The following is a 20,898-nucleotide window of genomic DNA, read 5'->3' as shown; positions in this document are numbered from 1 at the left end:
TCTAGTTTCCAAAATGGGGTCACTTGTGGGGGGTTTCCACTGTTTAGGCACATCAGGGGCTCGCCAAACGCGACATGGCGTCCGATCTCAATTCCAGCCAATTTTAGATTGAAAATGTCAAACGGCGCTCCTTTTCTTCTGAGCCCTGCCGTGCGCCCAAAAAGTGGTTCCCCCTCACATGTGGGGTATCAGCGTACTCATGACAAATTGGACAACAACCTTTGAGGTCCATTTCATCTTTTTACCCTTTGGAAATTAAAAAAATTATTGCTGAAAGATCATTTTTGTGACTAAAAAGTAAAATGTTAATTTTTTCCTTCCATGTTGCTTCTGCTGCTGTGAAACACCTGAAGGGTTAATCAACTTCTTGAATTTGGTTTTGCGCACCTTGAGGGGTGCAGTTTTTAGAATGGTGTCACTTTTGGGTATTTTCTGCCATATAGACCCCTCAAAATGACTTCAAATGTGAGGTGGTCCCTAAAAAAAATGGTTTTCTAAATTTTGTTGTAAAAATGAGAAATTGCTGGTCAAATTTTAACCCTTATAACTTTGTAGAAAAAAAAAATGTTGTCTCCAAAATTGTGCTGATGTAAAGTAGACATGTGGGAAATGTTATTCATTAACTATATTGTGTCACATATCTCTCTGGCTTAACAGAATAAAAATTCAAAGTTGGAAAATTGCGAAAATTTTCAAAATTTTCGCCAAATTTCCGTTTTTTTCACAAATAAACGCAAGTTATATCGAAGAAATTTTACCACTATCATGAAGTACAATGTTACAAGAAAACAATGTCAGAATCACCGGGATCCGTTGAAGCGTTTCAGAGTTATAACCTCATAAAGGGAGAGTGGTCAGAATTGTAAAAATTGGCCCGGTCCATAACGTGCAAACCACCCTTGGGGGTAAAGGGGTTAATGTTGATGAATATGGCTTAGTCAATGAAAACCCAAAAGTCATTATCTCAGTAAATTAGAATACTTTATAACACCAGCTTGAACACACATCTGCAGCTGTTTCAGGAGACTTTTCAGAATAAGTTGTGTACATGAGGAATTACACCATTTTTTGGACAATAGATACCGTATATCATGCATTTTTCAAATTTTTTTTTTTTCCTCTTTGCAAGCAGTAGGCACCAGAAGCTGGTGGAATTTCCTTGCTTGTATACTTTAGGCCCTTTCTTCATAGTCTTTGTATAGGCACCATCAGTAATCTTCTCTCAATGAAAAAAGATCTGTGGACAGATTTGAGCAGTTTGAGTGAATGATCACTGTGTAGAGAAAAATGACTTTCAACAGAAAAATCACTTTTTCCACTTAAGTGAAGATGATAAACTTTGTGATATTTAAAAATTAATATTCGGCAATGACTTGTTTTGCTTTGTATTTGTTTTCAGTGAAGAGTGTCCGAAGTGTCCCTGCGTATCTTGCAGAAACTCTGCATAATGCAGTAAAGGTAAGGTACCGCGACCTAAAAAACTTATTACACGGTATTTAACCCTGTATCTGAATTGGAGCGATTATGATTTGCGCAGCATGGAACTGATAAATGACCGAATGGGCGTCAGGTATGGATGCCAACACTAAAGCTGCCTAACCTAAAAGGGATGTGCCATGACACATTTTGGTGTTTTTAAAAGCTTTTAAATAGGTATAAATGTTCACAGAAAATGTTTAAAGTTGATTTAACGTGAATAAAAAATGCCTTCTGGTTCGCTTGTGCTCCGTTCATGTCATAGTGAATAGGAGAAATTGTGGGAGTGATCACAAGAAGGCCCATGGGACCGCAGCTGGCAATCACTGCCTTTATAGTGGCCTCCCCCAATAGTCCCTTAAAATATGGACCAACATGAAGCTGGAATGTAATGTCTTCTAACACTTGTGTGCTCATTAATTCACCTCTAAAGCACTCCCCCCTATGTTACTCATCTTGTGCTTGTGTGTGTATAATATATATTGTGTACACATTCATTTAGCATAGATTTCTCTTAGATTCACTCAATCCCTCACACTCCTTTTCCCATGTGTCAGTCCTTTCCCAGGCCAGTGTGTACACATTGCAGATTCATCTGCTCCACTTCAGAGCAGCTCTTCCTCTTCCGGTTGTTCTGCTAAGATGCTACTGTCGGCGTCATGCCGATTGCCAGCCGGCTTCCTGGGATTAGTCAGTGTGCAGCCGGCTGTGAGTCAGCATGATGTCTGCAGTAATACCCTGTCAGTGCGAAGCGAAGCCATTGCTGTCAGCATCTCAGTGTAAGCCGCTGAATTGCCGGCAGGACAGCGCTGTGCCGGAAGAGATGGGCTGGCTGAGGCGGCGGAGGATCCTCCTGCTTACCTGAGGCAGAAGGAACGGCGCATGCTTGGCCCCTAGAAGAGGGGGTTTGATGGGCTGACACAGATGCCAGTAGTGCTAACACCAGGGGGCGCCGTACTAGCGATCAAAGGTATTTTGCTTTTAAATGGGGCTTAATTTTGAATAAGTTTTTTACTATTTTCAAATAATTTCTTTACATGTCTACAGCATTACTTTGTAGCATAGTAACATAGTCAGCAAGGCCGAAAAAAAACATTTGACCATCCAGTTCAGCCTATATTCCATCAGAATAAATCCCCAGATCTACGTCCTTCTACAGAACCTAATAATTGTATGATACAATATTGTTACACTGCAGGAAGACATGGTGGCACCACCCCTTTAACACAGAGTTCAAAGTTTATAGAACAATGACTGTATGAAACTCCAGTCTTGATGGCTTGCGGTAGTAAAGCATGACACATTTTATTGAAGTCTCTTAATAAATGTGGTGCCCCTTTGGGCTGTCCATGTGCCAGAGAACTAAATCTGCTCCAGCCATGTACTTGTGTAGATGTGTCGATTTCAGATACAAGGGTGTGTGGGTGATGCTGGGATCTCAATGTCAGTGGATATACAGGGAGCTTTAGATACTTTCTATACCACCTCTTTGAGCCACTGTTTTTTTTAACTAGTGTATAATATGCTATTATATACAGTAAGGGCAATGAGGTGACTAATAAGCCCTATGCAGGGTAGAAGGAAAAGCATCCCCATAGTCTGCCTATCTGTGCAGGACCCTGTATACTGTGCTGTCCTATACATACAAGGTAACGCTGCAGACTGCCTTATACCGGAGCCAGACTTCAGATAATATAAGGGCACATGTATGATCTCTCACCGTGTGCTGGCATGTTGGGTGCCCTCTAGTGGCCACAAGAAACATCAGCATGTAACTGTATTTTGCAGATCTGGTGACATAACCAAGTACCGTATAAGAAAACCAAACTGAACTCGTAATGTTCTTTCTTTGTAAATGTGAATTCAATATTGTGCCAAGCTTTTCTATGTAAGACAAACTAGTGTGTAATTGCAGAGCAGTGAGTGAAGTTATGTCATTTTGTAAAGTTGGTTTATGTTGAGATTTAATGTCTCTGCTTTCTATACACAGTCACAATATTCGTACACTAATGTATAATGTCTTGTCCATCATATGGACAAACACTGTAGGGATAGAGCGCACCAGACGATAAGGTGATACTGTTATAGCCTGGATCTGATATCTCGTTCTATCCTCACCTGTGTGTATTCACAAGTCCTGGGAAAGCTCCCTAACGGATGCTGCTGCCCCGAGGCTGGGGATGACCTCCACTAGGAAGCTTGAAGGTGGGGGGAACTAATTAACCCGCTAATCAAAATAGAGATCCTTAATCCAATGATATAAAGACATGGTTCTCGTGTCACAACGTGTTTCTACGCCGGACTGGCATCATTCTCAAGTGGTCATTTGGTTTTTCGTGAGAAAGATGACGCCAGTCCGGCGGGGAATTGATTGTGGATTAAAAAACGCTTCTTTATATTATTGGATCAAGAATCATCATTTTGGTTAACAAAGCTCAAATCCCTGAATTGTCTTTAGCATTGCTTGGAAAAGGCTGTCCGTATGATGGACAAGGTCTTGTGTATTGTTATATATCGGGTGAATTGGGGAGGGATACAAATTTTATCTCCGTACAGGATCTGTCAATGGCCCAAAAGCCAAATGTGGAGGGAGCTGCACAGGAAAGAATGAATGACTCTTTTATTACAGACTACAGACCTTTGTTCCAAATTGTACATTGAGCACCCCCTAGTGGTGGTGATAAAAATTACAAATTCTGATCCCTTTTTTTTAATTTTTTTTTATAAATATTGAGGTGCTCAAAGGTGGATATGAACGCATGAATGTGCACTCCAAGTTTTTTTTCATGACGATATTCATGTTGGTCTCCATTTCTCTCTATGCAGGGAGCTGGCACTGATGATTCCACTCTGGTTAGAGTTATGGTTTCCAGGAGTGAAATAGATTTGCTTGACATCAGGAAGGAGTACCGAAAGAATTTTGGGAAATCTCTGCACCAGGCAATTAGGGTAAATAATATTAATTACAATTATTTGCAATCGTTAAGTATTTTGATGCAGAACAGACAGCATTAAAAGGACAATTATAATTTTCAATTCTTGGATAGTTTCTTTTCATTCTGTCTGCTACCAGCTTAAATAGAATTGTCCTGCATCTTGGCTGTCACTATAACCTACAAGTTATTAAAAAAAAATTGATATCGTATATTAAAGGGAATCTGTCAGCAGGTTTTTGGTATGTAATCGGAGGGCATCACTATGTTGATTCTTTTCTAGTCTGCTTGCAGTTATCTCTTCAGCATTCAAAGGACTGCTAGATCTGCAGTACTCCATACAATTACTCCCATACCACTGATTGGCAGCTTTCTGCCTACACACAGTGTTCTCGGAAAGGTGCCAATTGGTGGTAGGAGCAGAATTACTCAGCTCATGAATATGGAGGACTACATGGCAGCAGGTTTACTAGTCCTGTACTGATAATCTTCTGCTGATACCAGTGATTTTATTGAAACTGCAACAAGCAGCCCAGTAAGTGACACTTTGCTGGAATCGGGGTCTTTGACCCTACATTATGCTGCTCTTCAATTACATAGCAAAGCTCTTGTGACACATTCCCTTTGACTGTGTATCCAACCTTCTACAATTAGGTCCAGAAATGTTTGGACAGTGACCAAATCTTTTTGTTCAGGGCTCTGCATACCACCATATTTTATTTTAAATGAAACAACGGACATGCAATTTAAGTGTAGACGGGCTGCTTTTGATTGAATCTGAGCAGAAAGTCTCGCCCTGTACACTTCACCTGGCTACTTCTGTTTTCAGTCACATCATCAATAAATGCTAGTGACCCAGTACCATTGGAAGCCTCCACCATGTTTTACAGATGATGTGGTGTGCTGTGGATCATGGGCAGTTCCCAGTTTCCTCCCTACTTTCTTTTTCCCATCATTCTGGTACAGGTTGATCTTAGCTTAATCTGTTCAAATGTTTTTTCCAGAACTGGGCTGGTTTATCTTTCATTTTTTTTCCAACGTCTAATCTAGCCTTTCTATTAAGGCTGATTGAAGGTTTGCACCTTGTGGTGAACCCTCTGTGTCTGCTCCCTTGATGTCTTCTCTTTATGGTAGACTCTACTTTCTAGAGGGTATTCTTCACTTGGGTGGATTCTGTGAAGGGGTGTTTCTTAACCATGGAAAGTATTCTGCAATCCACCAATTGTTTACTGTGGACGTCCAAGCTCATCAGCCCATTAAACTCATTAATGAGCTTTTGAGAACTGTCCAACTTACTTGTGGTCCTTTTTTTTTTTTTTTGAGGTAACTACATATTAAAGTGCTGTAATTCCTAAACCCTTCTTCCAATTAGGATGTGAATACCCTCAAATCAAAGCTGAGAGACTGCACTTTAAGCCCATGATAACTACATCTTGATCGTTTTGGTAAATGGCTAAAATGTCAATTTGCGTCACTTTCATAATATTTCTGGACCCAACATATGATCATGATATTGTAAACATTTTAAGTGAAATGTACCGTTTTAAAAATTAGCTATAATGCTCGTTTTTCTATGTTTTAACTGCTAAAACGTTGTGCAGTACCCATCAAAGAACTTGATGCAGGCAAGTAAATGTTCTTTTCTGCGTGACTCATTGAAGATTATCTTTCTTGCAGGGTGACACATCTGGAGACTACAGGAACACTCTCCTTCTTGTATGTGGTGGGGACGATGAGTAATACTGTTCCTAAGAGGCAACCATGTGTAAAGCCTGTATATTACACGAGAGCACTTACTATATCTAATCGCTAAGATCATTGTTGCCCACCATATTGTCCCATAGTCTCTGGGTTTGACTAGTGCTGCATGTTCACTTTCATCCTGACCCTTATTTTATCCCGAACTAGGATTACTGTAAAATCCTTTCATGATGTGTTTCAGTAGATCAGTTGGGTGTCTGGGTCTTGGGGGATGGAGGGTAAAATATATGGTGAAATGTGCCTGCCCTGTACTATGTGAGCCCGGCCTTATTTGTAGTTTGGGGTAATAGTTGAGGTGCTAATACATTCCAGTCACAGCAGACATTAATATTTATATAATGTAACCGGGCTTCTAGTCATGTCCTCAGTTGCATTGAAGCCAGTAGCTGCCATTTCCCATCACCTGAGACCCCTCCATTTCAGATTAGACATGTATTTCACTCTATGAAAATCTGTTCTGTAGATATTCTGGTTATCTCACCTTTTCTACTGCTTTTCACAGTATTAGGTCATGAACATAGTTACAGATGTTGCACTAACCCGAGCCCAGCCTGACTCGTTCATGCACATGGAATCATCTAAACTTGTACTTTTCCTTTTAAGAGAAATAAATATCCTAAAATAATAATGAGATTCGGTGTGATTGTTTTTTATTTTTATTTTTTTTTTAATATAATATTAAAATCTATCTCACGTCAGATTTGTAGATATTCAGAACAAGGCAAAACCTGAAGGCTTACAGCTTGCTTGCATCACAAGCAGGGAACGCTTCTTGCTGAACCAGTTTGTTAACCAGATCAGAAAAATAATTGATTAGCTTTGACGATTATGGAGTGTGAAATCATTTATTTATTTTTTTTATTTTTTTTATATCCTTTTAGATAGCACTATTTACATTTATAAAGCGTTTGCTGTATGTGTTTATATAAGCATACACCATACATTTTCTAAGTAAATATATTTATAAAGGTTCTAGTGACATGAAATTCTCACCAGACGTTGGTAACAACCCATCCAATCCACACAGGCAAAGAAAATCAAACCATCGGTGTCCAAAAATTAATTTGTGTAATAATGAGACATTAACACTGGAAAAAGTATTGAACATTCTTCCTGAAATGTAATGCTTCGTAAAAAAAAAAAAACTTTCGTTGATGACCGCTTCCAGACTTCTCTTGTATTGAGAAACTAGTCACATGCCTTGCTAAATCTGTTTTTTTTTTTTCCATTCATCCATACAAACTCTTCAAATCCTGAAGGCTCTGTGGGCTGGTCCTATGAGCACTGAGCTTTAGATCCTTCCATAAATTGTCTATTGGATTCAGGTCAAGTGATTGGGCTATTCTAGCATCTTTATTTTCTTTCTCTGAAACCAAGAGTTTCCTTGGCTGTGTTTTGAATCGGTGTGGCTGAAATGTCCACCCTTGTTTCATCTTCATGACACACAGCCAATGTCCTTTAAAGACCATGTTCAGAGGAAAGAACAAGGAGTCCTGGTAGTAATAATATGGATGCCGCAGAGCATTAATCTCAACAACATTGAGTCTGTCTGGGACTGCATGGAGAGATTGATTTTTCACCAGCCTACATCCACAGAAGAGCTGTGGTTAGTTCTCCAAGATGTTTGTAACAGCCTCCCTGCAGAGTTCCTTCAAAAACTGTGCAAGTGTACCTAGGAGAATTGATGTTCAACTATTAAAATAATTAATTTTGAAAGCATTCATATTTTACATTAGTTCTACAACTGCCTAAAATAGCTGCACATTTAAAGTAATACCCATTTTATTGTAGACATCCACCTAGTAGCACATTGATGTTTGACAATCCCATCCCAGCAGCAATTTAAAGGCATATTGTGCTTCGTGCTGTCTGCACCAGCTGAGTTTAATGATTTGGCTGTAACACTGCCAACATGATCAATGGGGTCTTGTACCGGAGAGGCAGTGCTGTAACCAGGGAGGGTGAGTAAGATCTAGCTTGCTTTATTTATTTTTTAACAGGCAGGCTTAGTATTTGTAAAAGTAGACAAGCCAGTTAGAAGCTGGAGCCTTTTTTTTTCTAGTAGCCTTCCACGACAGCCCAGGAGGTTGTCTCCATACCCTAATGGGGGACAGGAAGCACGAGGTTAAAAACCCCTCCCATTAACCAGTGTCTTTCCTGTCCCCCATGGGGCATGGAGAGGTTCCTGGTGCGCTGCGCGGCCAGCTCTGGCAGTGTACCTTATTTATCTTGGCCAGGCATTGGTGGTCAGGCTCCCAGGGCTTCCTCCTCTGTTATGTTCCCGTCTCTTCGGATTCGGGACCGCATTCCCGGTCCTCCTGCGTCCCCTTGCGGGGATAAAGCGGGCCGGTGATCCCATCCTGGAGGCCTCCCTGAGCTCTCCGGTGTCTCCCCCTCCTGTGCGCGCTGTTCGGCGACCCGGAAGTCACGTGGTGCCTTCACTTCTGGGTCGGCGCTCCTGCATAGGAGCGATATTCTGTCCGGCGTTATGGACTACCGAACGGCGTGTGAGGCACGCTGCATCCTCGCATGCCTGCCTGGGACTGCGGAGGGGGAGGGGCGGCTAATTGCCATGCGCTGGTGCAGTCTTATTTTCTATATAAACTGCAAAGACGTCTCAGGTAAGCCTGCTTAAGCATGGATTTGTCTTGCCCTGCAGCTGCAGAGCCCAGCGCTCCTCAAGCCCCAGTAAGGGATGGGTCCCATTTAAAGGTAGATTCAAGTATACCTTCTTATACCGCTTCCTCTCTCATTTCAGGGAGACAAGCCTGGCCATAAAACCGTTACTAAACGCAAATGTGCTACCTGTAATGTGAAAATGCCCTTAAATTGGAAGAAAAAGTTGTGCCAACCCTGTACGGACAAAGTAATCCGGGCGGAACACCCTTCACTAATTGAAGAAATACGTTCCCTGGTTAGACAAGAGGTCCAGACCTTTGGCCACGCTCGCCCCCCCCCCCCCTCCACCGCCACCACCATCCTCACCTGGTCCATCACTTCCCAAAAAGAGAGAGATCCAGGAATATTCTGGGTCAGAGTCGGAAGGTTCTTATACGTCATCTTCAGGGAAATGGGAAGATGTGTTGCCCCATAAATCTGCGGAAATCAGAAAATATTTTTTTTCCTCTGAATACATTGAGGAATTGGTGTCCGCAGTGAGGAATACTATGGGGCTAAAGGAGGAACCCGTTCCTCAGTCTATACAAGACGAGTTATTCGGCATACATACTGAAAAACAACCTGGTTTTCCTGTACATGATTTACTAAACTCGAGAGCTATTTCGATGGTCCCGGTAAACGAGCAAGGAAAGGGGCATTATTCCCGTATTTTTATGGTAAAAAAGCCTTCCGGGCAAGCTCGGATCATAATAAATCTAAAAGCTCTCCACCAATACATTACTTACCGCAAATTCAAAATGGAGTCGGTAAAAACAGCCATCCCTCTGATAGCTCCTCATTCATATATGGCAACAATAGACCTCAAGGATGCCTATTTCCATATTCCAATGCATCCTCGTCACAGGAGATATCTAAGATTTGCGGTCCAGTTCAATCACAAAATCTTACATTTCCAATATAATGTTCTCCCCTTCGGGATCTCCTCGGCCCCAAGGGTTTTCTCCAGAGTCATGGCGGAAGCTGTATCTCGTATCAGGAACCAAGACGTTGCTATAGTGCCGTACTTAGACGACCTTTTAATAATTGGTCCTTCCGCCGAAATTCTCAGAATTTCCAAAACTCTGAGCATCCTACAGCTTTTGGATTGGATACCCAATCTGAAGAAGTCTCATCTATTACCATCAAAGGTGATAAAATTCCTCGGAGTCCTTTTGGACTCGGGAAATCAAAAATCTTTCCTACCAGAGGAACCTGATATCCAAGGTCCTAGACTTCAAAAAGCAACGGTCTCCTACTCTGCGGACTGCATTGTCTCTTCTGGGGTCAATGACTGCTTGTGTACAATCAGTCCAGTGGGCTCAAGGCCACTCCAGAGTTCTGCAGGCACATATCCTAGGAAACTGGAACGGAAATCCAAATTTCCTGAACAGAAGAGTGTACACTCCAGGGAAGGTAAAAACCTCGTTAACCTGGTGGGCGATCCAAACAAACTTGCAAAAAGGAGTGGACTGGATACAAGATCCGCTGATGACGGTGACAACGGATGCCAGTCAAAAAGGCTGGGGAGAAGTTGTCTCGCAAATCCCATTCCAAGGTCACTGGAATCGGAAAGAAAGCTCCAATTCTTCCAACTTTGGAGAATTGATGGCAGTGGAGAAGGCCCTTCTAGTTGCCAGCAGTCTGATTGTAGGTCAACATGTCAGTCTACTCAGACAATATGACGACTGTAGCACATCTAAAACACCAGGGGAGTCCGAAGTTCAACCAATTGAGAGCAATATCAAACAGAATTTTTTGCTGGGCAGAGAAACATCTCCTCTCACTATCAGCAATACACCTCAAAGGGTCAGTAAACGTTCATGCGGATCTCCTAAGTCGTCACGATTTACAACCAGGAGAATGGAGCCTGAAGACTGATGTTTTCAGAATGTTGACGGACAGATGGGGACTCCCCGACATAGATCTTCTAGCATCAAGCCAGAATGCACAGGTCAAGAACTACTTCTGTTGTGAATTCTGTGGCAGAGCTCCCTCCTGTGGTCACAAGTGGTACTTCGGCTGGTTCTCTCTGTGAGCTTCCGTTGGTGGAGGAAAGTGGTACTGCGGCTTCTGAGTTTCCTTCCTCAGGTGATGTGGTGAAGTCGTTAGGTGCTGCTCTATTTAACTCCACCTAGTGCTTTGATCCTGGCCTCCAGTCAATGTTCTAGTATTGGACCTGTTTCCTCCTGGATCGTTCCTGTGGCCTGCTGCTCTGCATAGCTAAGTTCCTCTTTGCTATTTGTTTGCTGTTTTTTTCTGTCCAGCTTGTCATTGTTTTTTTCTGCTTGCTGGAAGCTCTGGGACGCAGAGAGTGTTCCTCCGTGCCGTTAGTTCGGTACGGAGGGTCTTTTTGCCCCCTTTGCGTGGTTTTTGTAGGGTTTTGTGTTGACCGCAAAGTTACCTTTCCTATCCTCGCTCTGTTCAGAAAGTTGGGCCTCACTTTGCTAAATCTATTTCATCTCTACGTTTGTCTTTTCATCTTAACTCAGTCATTATATGTGGGGGCTGCCTTTTCCTTTGGGGTATTTCTCTGAGGCAAGGTAGGCTTATTTTCTATCTTCAGGCTAGCTAGTTTCTCAGGCCGTGCCGAGTTGCATAGGGAGCGTTAGGCGCAATCCACGGCTGCCTTTAGTGTGGTTGGAGAGGATTAGGGATTGCGGTCAACAGAGTTCCCACGTCTCAGAGCTTGTTCTTGTTTTTTGGGTTATTGCCAGGTCACTGTATGTGCGCTGACCTCTGTCCATTGTGGTACTGAATTACCTTTCATAACATACTTCTCTCTAGACCAGGGGTGTCAAACTGCATTCCTGGAGGGCTGCAAACAGGTCATGTTTTCAGGATTTCCTTGTACTGCACAGGTGATAATTTAATCACCAACTCATTATTTGTTTAGGTGATTAAATTATCACCTGTGCAGTACAAGGAAATCCTGAAAACATGACCTGTTTGCAGCCCTCGAAGAATGCAGTTTGACACCCCTGCTCTAGACCCCATAGACAGGTCTCAAGGAGTAGATGCCTTTGCTCATACATGGAGGTTCCAACTAGCATACGTGTTTCCTCCAATACCGTTACTTGCAAAGACCCTCCGGAAGATCCGAGACGATCAGGTCCCGACTATCCTAGTAGCTCCGGCATGGCCAAAGAGGAGCTGGTATCACCTCATCAGAGAATTGAAAGTGGATGGACCAGTCTTCAAACATCAGAAGATCTACTCTTCCAGGGCCCCTTTTATCATCTGAACCCGCAAAAATTCAAGCTGGCAGCCTGGCTATTGAAGCCCAGGTATTAAGAGCTAAAGGACTTTCAGAGTCAGTAATCTCTACTTTACAGAAATCTAGAAAACCTGTCACCAATGCTATATATAGCAAAATTTGGAAGAGTTTCTCCTCGTGGTGTCATCCTCCTAATCCTGACCCTTTCCATCCTAATATCGCACAAATATTAGATTTTCTACAAAAATGATTGGAATTGGGGCTGAAGCCAAGTACCCTAAAAGTTCAAGTGTCAGCTTTGAGTTCTGTCTTCGACCAAGACCTTGCAGGTCATTGTTGGATAAAAAGGTTTATGGTCTCATCATCAAGACATGGTACAAAGATTTGTTGTCTTGGACAATCATGGGACTTAAACATAGTTCTAAAGGACCTTATGGCTCCTCCATTTGAGCTGTTATCATCTTGTTCCTCACAGCTTCTGTCCTGCAAGACCGCCTTCTTAGTTGCAATTTCTACTGCAAGACGAGTGGGGGAAATACAAGCCTTTTCAATTAGAGAACCTTATTTTACCATAAGGGATGATTCCATTGTGTTCCGACCAGATCCATGTTTTCTTCCAAAAGTAGTGTCAGAATTTCACCGATCACAGGATATAGTCCTCCCATCATTTTGTCACAATCCTTCAAATCCGGAAGAACACAGATTTCATACCTTGGATGTACGACGCATAGTATTACACTACTTGGAACAAACTAAATCCATCAGAATTGACATTCTCTTCGTTCATCTATCTGGCCGAAACAAGGGCAAAAAGGTAGCGAAGAGTACCATTGCCAACTGGATAAAAAAAGGCCATTACTGAAGTATATCTAGCTCTGAATATTGCGGTTCCTGCGGGCCTAAAGGCTCATTCTACCAGATCTACTTCCGTCTCTTGGGCTGAAAGGGCTGGTGCTTCAACAGAGCAGATTTGCAGGGCTACAACATGGTCTTCTCTGCACACTTTTACTAAGCATTATAGATTGGACTTCTGGTCCAACCGGGATCTTGTCTTTGGCCTGAAGGTTCTTCAGGCTGTGGTCACTCCCTAAATACAGAATTGGTTGGCATTCCTCCTGGGCTGTCGTGGAAGGCTACTAGAGAAAATAGAATTATTCTTACCGCTAATTCGGTTTCTAGGAGCCTTCCACAACAGCATTAATTCCCTCCCGATGTTCTTGGATTTTTTTTTCTGAGAACCTAAAAGGTAACCGGTGCTATGGGTTCAGTTGTAATGGTTAATGGGAGGTGGGAGGGGTTTTTAACCTCTTGTGCTTCCTGTCCCCCATTAGGGTATGGAGACAACCTCCTGGGCTGTCGTGGAAGGCTCCTAGAAACCGAATTAACGGTAAGAATAATTCTATTTTTTTTTTTTTTCCCCCTTGCTACTCCTAGGATCATGTTCCTAGGATCTATCCATAACTGTGATCCTTGTGGCATGTTTTTCCAGTCACCTATCACAGCAGAGAGGGGATCTGCCCTTCAAGGCGGTTCCTCTCTCCACATCAGTGGTTTCCTGTCCTTGATGGAGGAACCTTCAGGATATGTGCACACGTCAGGATTTCTTGCAGAAATTTTCCTGACAAAAAAGACATTTCTGCCAGAAATCCGCATGCGTTTTTTTCACGTTTTTTCATGCGTCTTTGGTGCGTTTTTTGTGCTTTTTTTTTTTTTCCCCCAAATGCATAGAATAGCGGGAAAAACGCAGAAAATCCGCAAAATTAATGAACATGCTGCTTTTTTTTTACCGCGATGCGTTATTTTTGCAGAAAAAAACGCATCCTGTGCACAAAACATGCAGAATGCATTCTAAATGATAGGATGCATAATGTATGCGTTTTTAATGAGTTTTTATAGCGTTTTTACCGCGAAAAAACGCAAAAAACCTGAACATGTGCACATAGCCTCAGTCGTCAGCAGCAGGAGATGGTGGCACGGCAGCAGAAGAAAGGAAGAAAAAGACAAGTTCCCAGACCTGGGCTGGTCGGTTGGCGCAGGGCAACGTCTCTGTTGCGGCTGGTGCTGGAAGCGCTGTGGGGTGCGCGATGGGGGTCTAATCTGTCGTGCCATCACCGCATGGTTAGCCAGCAGCCTTGCGTCCTGCTGCGGTCACAGAGCGTTGCCTGAAACCGGAAGTCGTGCTCTGACGCGTGCGGGACCTTTCACCCGGAGCACTTCCGGGGGTGGGTACCTGAAGCTGCAGGAGCGCGCCGGTTGGCAGATACCCTACAGCACAGTACTTAAGGGTGGATTGCCTGCCAGTCAGGGGCACCAGTGTAGCGATGGATACGCAGCAGCCCTCTCCACAGCAGCAGCATTTCGAGCTTGAGCAGCCACAATGACCCCTGCATCAGAAGCGACCACACTAGGATAAGAGCATCGGTTGCTCCAGTGGGGCACGCAGGTCCAAAGATTTTAGGACAAGTGGCACAGCTCTCAAGATGGAAGATTCTGTGGTCTCTAAGGCTAAGTGCACACGTTGCAGAATTGCCGCGGAAATTTCCGCGGCAATTCTGCGCCTCCTGCTGCGGGTATATCGCATACGGAATTGGCATGCATATTCCCGCAGAAAACTAGCGTTTTGCAAGCCTAATTCGCTTGGAAAAAGCTTGCAGAATGCTAGCGATCTGTAGCATCGCTTGGAAAACAGATTGACAGGTTGGTCACACTTGTCAAACAGCGTTTGACAAGTGTGACCAACTTTTTACTATTGATGCAGCCTATGCCGCATCAATAGTAAAAGATAGAATGCAGGGAAGTAAGCAGATCAATGCATACCTAGGTGTGTGGAATCCCCGCGATTCCGCAAATTTAATGAACATGCTGCGTTTTTTTTCTGGAATGCGAATCCGCTCAGGAAAAAAATGCAGCATGTGCACAAAAAAATGCGGATTGCATTCTATTAAATAGGATGCTTAATGTGAGCGGTTTTTTTTTGCGCTTTTTATAGCGAAAAACCGCAAAAAATCTGCTACGTGTGCACACAGCTTAAAGGAGACTTTTTGGATGATATTCTGCCTCCTGTTCCGGTACCCTTCAATTTCCTCTGAGGGGTGAGTGAGCTATGAGAATGTCATTTTAATAATGTGAGTCTCTCACCTTCTCTGTCCTCTTGCTTTTCTGGTAAGCTTCCTCTAGAATAAGCACAGAGAAATCGAAGCACAGTGCTTGTGCTCTGTCCTGTCAGGGTCTAGCTAGTACATGGCCCCAGAATGTCTTAACTCTGACATTAACATCATATCCAAAATAATGGCTGATAGACTGGCTTCCATTTTACCTCACCTCATATCTCCCGTTTAGGTACGTTGTGAAAGGTCGCTCGGCCACATTGAACATCAGAATAGTACTACTGGTACTGGATAAGATTCATTCCTCCTCTGACTTGAAAGGTTCGACTGCGATCATCTCATTAGATGCAGAAAAGGCCTTTGATAACATTAGGTTGGGAGTGGTTATATAGGGTTTTAACCAAAATGTCTTTAACAGGCCCCTTCTTTAAAGGGAACCTGTCACCTGAATTTGGCGGGACTGGTTTTGGGTCATATGGGCGGAGTTTTCGGGTGTTTGATTCACCCTTTCCTTACCTGCTGGCTGCATGCTGGCCGAAATATTGGATTGAAGTTCATTCTCTGTCCTCCGTAGTACACACCTGCGCAAAGTAATCTTACCTTGCGCAGGCGTGTACTATGGAAGACAGAGAATGAACTTCAATCCAATATTTCGGCCAGCATGCAGCCAGCAGGTAAGGAAAGGGTGAATCAAACACCCGAAAACTCCGCCCATATGACCCAAAACCAGTCCCGCCAAATTCAGGTGCCAGGTTCCCTTTAATTACATACGTAATTTATATTCATCTCCAAGGACTCGGGTATACACTCCGGGTTTTTTGTCAACTCCCCCCTTGAAAAAGGAACGAGACAGGGATGTCCGTTGTCTCCACCTCCTCTTCAACTTGGCTCTGGAGCCCTTAGTCTGCATTTTATCAGATCTGAACACTTTTTCGGGAATCCAAATTGGTAAAACCATTCAGGCTGCCTTTTTTGCGGATGACATCATTCTATTTATGTCCGATCCTACTCCACATCTGCCTATAATGCTTGACTGACTTAAAAGTTTTGGTTCTTACTCTGGCATTAAAATTAATGGGAAAAAAACAAATACTTCCACTAACTGAGGGGAGTAAAACTTTACTCAACTAGGTCTTTGGGAGATATAACCTTTTGCTTCATCGTATATAACCTATTTTGGAATTAAAATAGGCCGATTACCAACATCTCTATATACCCAAAATTATCCCTCTTATTAAAAAAAAAAAAAAAAATACTCAGCTAAAGGCATTGCAGGATTTACCTTTATCTTTTATGGGGAGGGCACTCCTGGTGAAAATGATTAGTACAGCCAGGCTCATGTACCAACTACAAATCTTACCATTACTCCTGAAACACTCCTGATGTCACTATACTCAATAGGGCCTTCAGCCACGTTATATGGAGGGGTGAACGTCCTAGAATTAGTCTCTGCAAACTCGTGGCGTCTAAGAACGACGGAGGTATCAATTTTCCAAGCATTCAAAGCTAATCTTGCCTGCCTCTCACTATAATAATAGACTGGCTTCACAAGAGACATACATACTCTGATTACATGCTGGAATCTGACTATACCTATCCATTTAATTTAATAGCCCTTCTCCATTCCCGGTTTGCCTCGTTACTCCCAGGAATTAAAAGATCCGTTTTTCTGAGCGATACTATCTCCACTTGTAAGGCAGTAAGGAAAAAATTTGGTTTATCTTTTAGTCTCAAAACGCCTTCCTCTGTGGCGTAATCATAAATTCCCTCAAGGTAGGGAAAATAAATTTTTCTTGAAATGGCAGCTGGCAGGGGTTGATAATATCTTGCACCTTCTTCACCCAGCTGAGCAGACATGGCTGACATGCACAGAGTGGCTGGAGAAATATAATCTACCTCTCCAACATTATTTTCAGTTTGAACAAATCACTCTCCATTATGGTCAGCTTGAGGGACGTTACCTTTGAAGTTGCCCAGAATGAGTTGGATGTCATTCTGTTGTCATCTGGGTACTCCCTCCAATATTGGTTCTGTATTGAGGTCCAATTTATTGGGGGTCCACCTGGACTTTTAAGCATTGAAAACAACAGTTGGACGATGTTGAGTCATAGTAAAATCATGGCAAAGTGGAGCGTTTTCAGGAAGCACATTATAAATGAAGTATGGAGAAAAACCCAATATAAAATTATGCATGGGGCCAGCTATGGCTCACCGACATATGACACTATTAAAGGTACAGTAAATGACACCAATAAAACTTAACATTTACTAAATTTATTTATAAACCAGTACAACATGCACGACCTAAAAACACGTATGGCTGTTAACAAAGATACAAATTGCACCAATTCCCTATAGGGCCAACTATCTGTACCCTACCTTGCAGCGGAGGTTGGCACCCTATAAAACCTGCACATTGGCGCCCCCGCTTAACGTAGACTGGCTCCAACTGTCCCTGGCAGGCCCTGTCGTGCGGAAAATAGGATACCACTCAGCAGACCAGACAAAACAAAACAGACAAATGTCCCTGGACTAACATTGTGCAAAAGATGTGCTAGATGGAAAGACTTTTTGCACATATATGAAGGCTGATAGAGACCGGCAGATGCTGGATGGACATTGTTCCCCACTGTGGCAGAGGGCACATCGCTCCTCAGAATAAAGTTGCAGCGCCCCAGAGATCTGGTTGTTGCAGTATGACACTCTGCCACTAAGGGGAGTGATGGTACGTCTGATGGCACTGAAGGAATTCTACTGACCAGGTATCACCAGCACACATTACACTTCACACTCTGGCCACTAGGGGGATAAAAAAGCTTTATTTATTAGGCCACTCCTCACACTGGTAAAACAAGGGGTTGGATAAGAAGTTAGTCAGAAGCTGACTGGGTTGGATTCAGGCAGCATCCCGTGGCAGGGGGTGTTGCAGGGAGAAGACACAGGGGGGTCCCTGTCAGGTGTGGGAACCTGGCAGGTGCCTAGTGAACAGAGCAGAACGTTATGGAACCGCGCCTGCACACCCCGCGGCGGTATCCTAAGAGAGAGACACGAAGGGAAGGATATTGTGGAACAGTGAGAAACGAGATCAAGCACAAAGGAGAGCCAGTAGAAGTCGTGCCGGGAGACCGAGGCAACATCCTACTGAGGTGCGTGGCCGGAACACCGCGGGAGTAACTGACTCTAGGCCTTACTTCAAACTCCGCAGGACAGTTAATTATAGGTTGGCTGTCTACCTTAAATTTCCTACGAAGACATAGGGGGCAACGCGTGGAGAGGGGCGTCTCTAGAGTCCCGGAAGAGCTCCGAGCCTTCCCGTCATACGGGTGCGTCCTAGCCATAACATACCTGGGGGACGAGAAACCATTAACATCTGGAACAAGCGAGAGAGAATTAGAAAGAACGAACGAGAACAGCAGTTGTGAGGACTATTCCGAATGCTCAACAGGGTAGCACTACAACACACAGGTGTTAATGGTAGGCACTGATTTCCACCTGCAAAGGGAACTCTGGAAGTGCCCATCGGACCGGCCGGTCTCAGATAGCCCTGTCAAGCGTGCTCTGGATTGAGGATCCTGAAGTCTTCAGTAAAGAGGTAAAGTGATTGCAACCTTGTGTCCTCGTTATTGACTGCACCTCACACCATCACCATCTACCTTAATGGGAAGCCCTGGGGACATACTTCACCTGTGGGAAGGTATACCATCCAGCTGCCATTCCATCACCCCAGCGGACCCTACAGCAGCGTCGGTCACCCTGACCGAACCCCACAGGTGGCGTCACGAAACCTTGACAGACTCCTATCACCTTTTATTGGATGCCCCTTAGCAGGGTCACGGACCAGGTCTAGCCACCGTGACAGCCTCAGAACCGAATCAGAGAGGCCCGGTACTGAGAACTCGTGGCCCTGTGTCTGGGGGCGCTCCATAGTCAGATAAGTTAAAATTTTCAGTTATGTTATGGGTATGTCTCCTGATGAACCTACATAGGGGAAACGCGTCGAGCACAGCATACTCAGTTCTGTAAATAAGCTAACATACTTGGTCATATTTATCTAAATGTCACTGGGTTTAGATCAGTTTGCACTTTTTTGCACTATCTTTGCACTTTAGCTTTGCCTCATAGGCTCGCCTGCCTTGGTAATTTTCACCATAGGCTATTTTGGTCTGTTCCCTTCTTCTATTATAGGTTCTAATAGGGACAGACGACTAGAGCAGGGGCGCCATTTGCGCAGGAATATAGGGTGCCAACCCTCGCAGGCAGGTAGGGCGCATCTTTAGGTACAGCATAGGGGTATTCAGTACATGGCCGGAGTATAGGTCTTAATGTGCAATATAGTATACGAGTGTTCAATATACACACTTGTTGCACAGTCTTGTTTCTGTACAATAGATGTGCCTTAAATATATGTGCAAAAAGTCTTTCCATCTAGCACATCTTTTGCACAATGTTAGTCCAGTGACATTTGTCTGTTTTGTTTTGTCTGTCTGTATGGTCTGCTGAGTGGTATCCTATTTTCCGCACGACAGGGCCTACTAGGGACAGTTGGGGCCAGTCTATGTTGAGCGGGGGCGCCAATGCGCAGGTTTTATAGAGTGCCAACCTCCGCTGCAAGGTAGGGTACAGATAGTTGGCCCTATAGGGAATTGGTGCACTTTGTATCTTTGTTAGCAGCCATACGTGTTTTTAGATCGTGCATGTTGTACTGGTTTATAAATAAATTTAGTAAATGTTAAGTTTTATTGGTGTCATTTACTGTACCTTTAATAGTGTCATATGTTGGTGAGCTGTTGAAAATAGGACACTTTATTTGATATTCTGTGAGATATATGGGGCCATCTATGCTTTCAATATATCCAAAAAAGATCCTCTTTCAATTAGACTAACAACATGTCCTAAATGTCTCCTTACTAATTCTGATCTCATGCAAGGCCTTTGGGCTTGCCCTTTAGCCGTTTCATTTTGGCGACTAGTTTCAAACTTGGTTAATGGAGTTTGGGGTACACCCTGTATCCTTTTAAATATTGGCTTAATCCAGACTACACCCTCCAATTGCATGCTTAATCAAAGAGTGTTTAAATTCTTTTCAATATAAAATAACAACTTTTATTAACATAAACGAATACAGACAAATACAAAAATTAAAACAATGCCTCAGAACCAGAATGTTTATAATTGCAGGTAGGCGTGAAGCAAAATCTAGTAATAGCTAGGGAGCAGATAGGTAAGATTTTTCAATAACAGAGCATGCTGAGAAAATACCTCCACTAACCCCAAACTCATGAAAAATTTCAATGTTGAAGTCACCAATTAATAATAACAACAATGTCTACGAGATGAAAAAATGGAGGCTCAAACCGCATGCTCTATTATAGAATTACCAGAATATATATTAAACACAAGTGCTGTCAAATTTGTGCAATAGACAGAAATACAGATTAAACACCCGTACATGTAATAATAAGCGTGTTTAGACCAAACATATAATTTTATTGTACCGACATTGTTCACCAACAGAGCATGCTGAGAAAATACCTCACCTAATCGTCACTATAAAGAGTTTAGATGTTGAAATCAACTATTATTGATGTTATATCAACATAATAAATTATACCAACTCCAATGAGACGAAGAGGTAGAGGTTCCAAAACCGCATGCTCCGTTGAATAGCTGACACGAAAAAGACTAGGTGCTACCAGAAATGGTCTGCACCAAGCCTGTATGACGATCTAATATCACAGAGTGTAGCAGG

General features: G+C 43.1%; 1 protein-coding gene across 2 annotated transcripts in view; it reads left to right on the top strand.

The window, feature by feature from the left end:
- ANXA5 (annexin A5) overlaps nt 1-6,798 on the top strand; it is a 66,203-nt gene extending 59,405 nt beyond the window's left edge. For both annotated transcript variants that reach the window (XM_069743882.1, XM_069743883.1), the window contains 3 exons: nt 1,400-1,458; nt 4,303-4,425; nt 6,087-6,798. In XM_069743882.1, the coding sequence (XP_069599983.1) occupies nt 1,400-1,458; nt 4,303-4,425; nt 6,087-6,149 (245 nt within the window). In that variant the 3' untranslated portion in view covers nt 6,150-6,798. The remainder of the gene's footprint in view (nt 1-1,399; nt 1,459-4,302; nt 4,426-6,086) is intronic.
- Nucleotides 6,799-20,898: the final 14,100 nt, after the last annotated feature.

Source organism: Ranitomeya imitator, chromosome 1, assembly GCF_032444005.1.
Source record: "Ranitomeya imitator isolate aRanImi1 chromosome 1, aRanImi1.pri, whole genome shotgun sequence".
Classification (NCBI taxonomy): Eukaryota; Metazoa; Chordata; class Amphibia; order Anura; family Dendrobatidae; genus Ranitomeya; species Ranitomeya imitator.
This window is presented reverse-complemented; position numbering and strand designations above follow the sequence as displayed.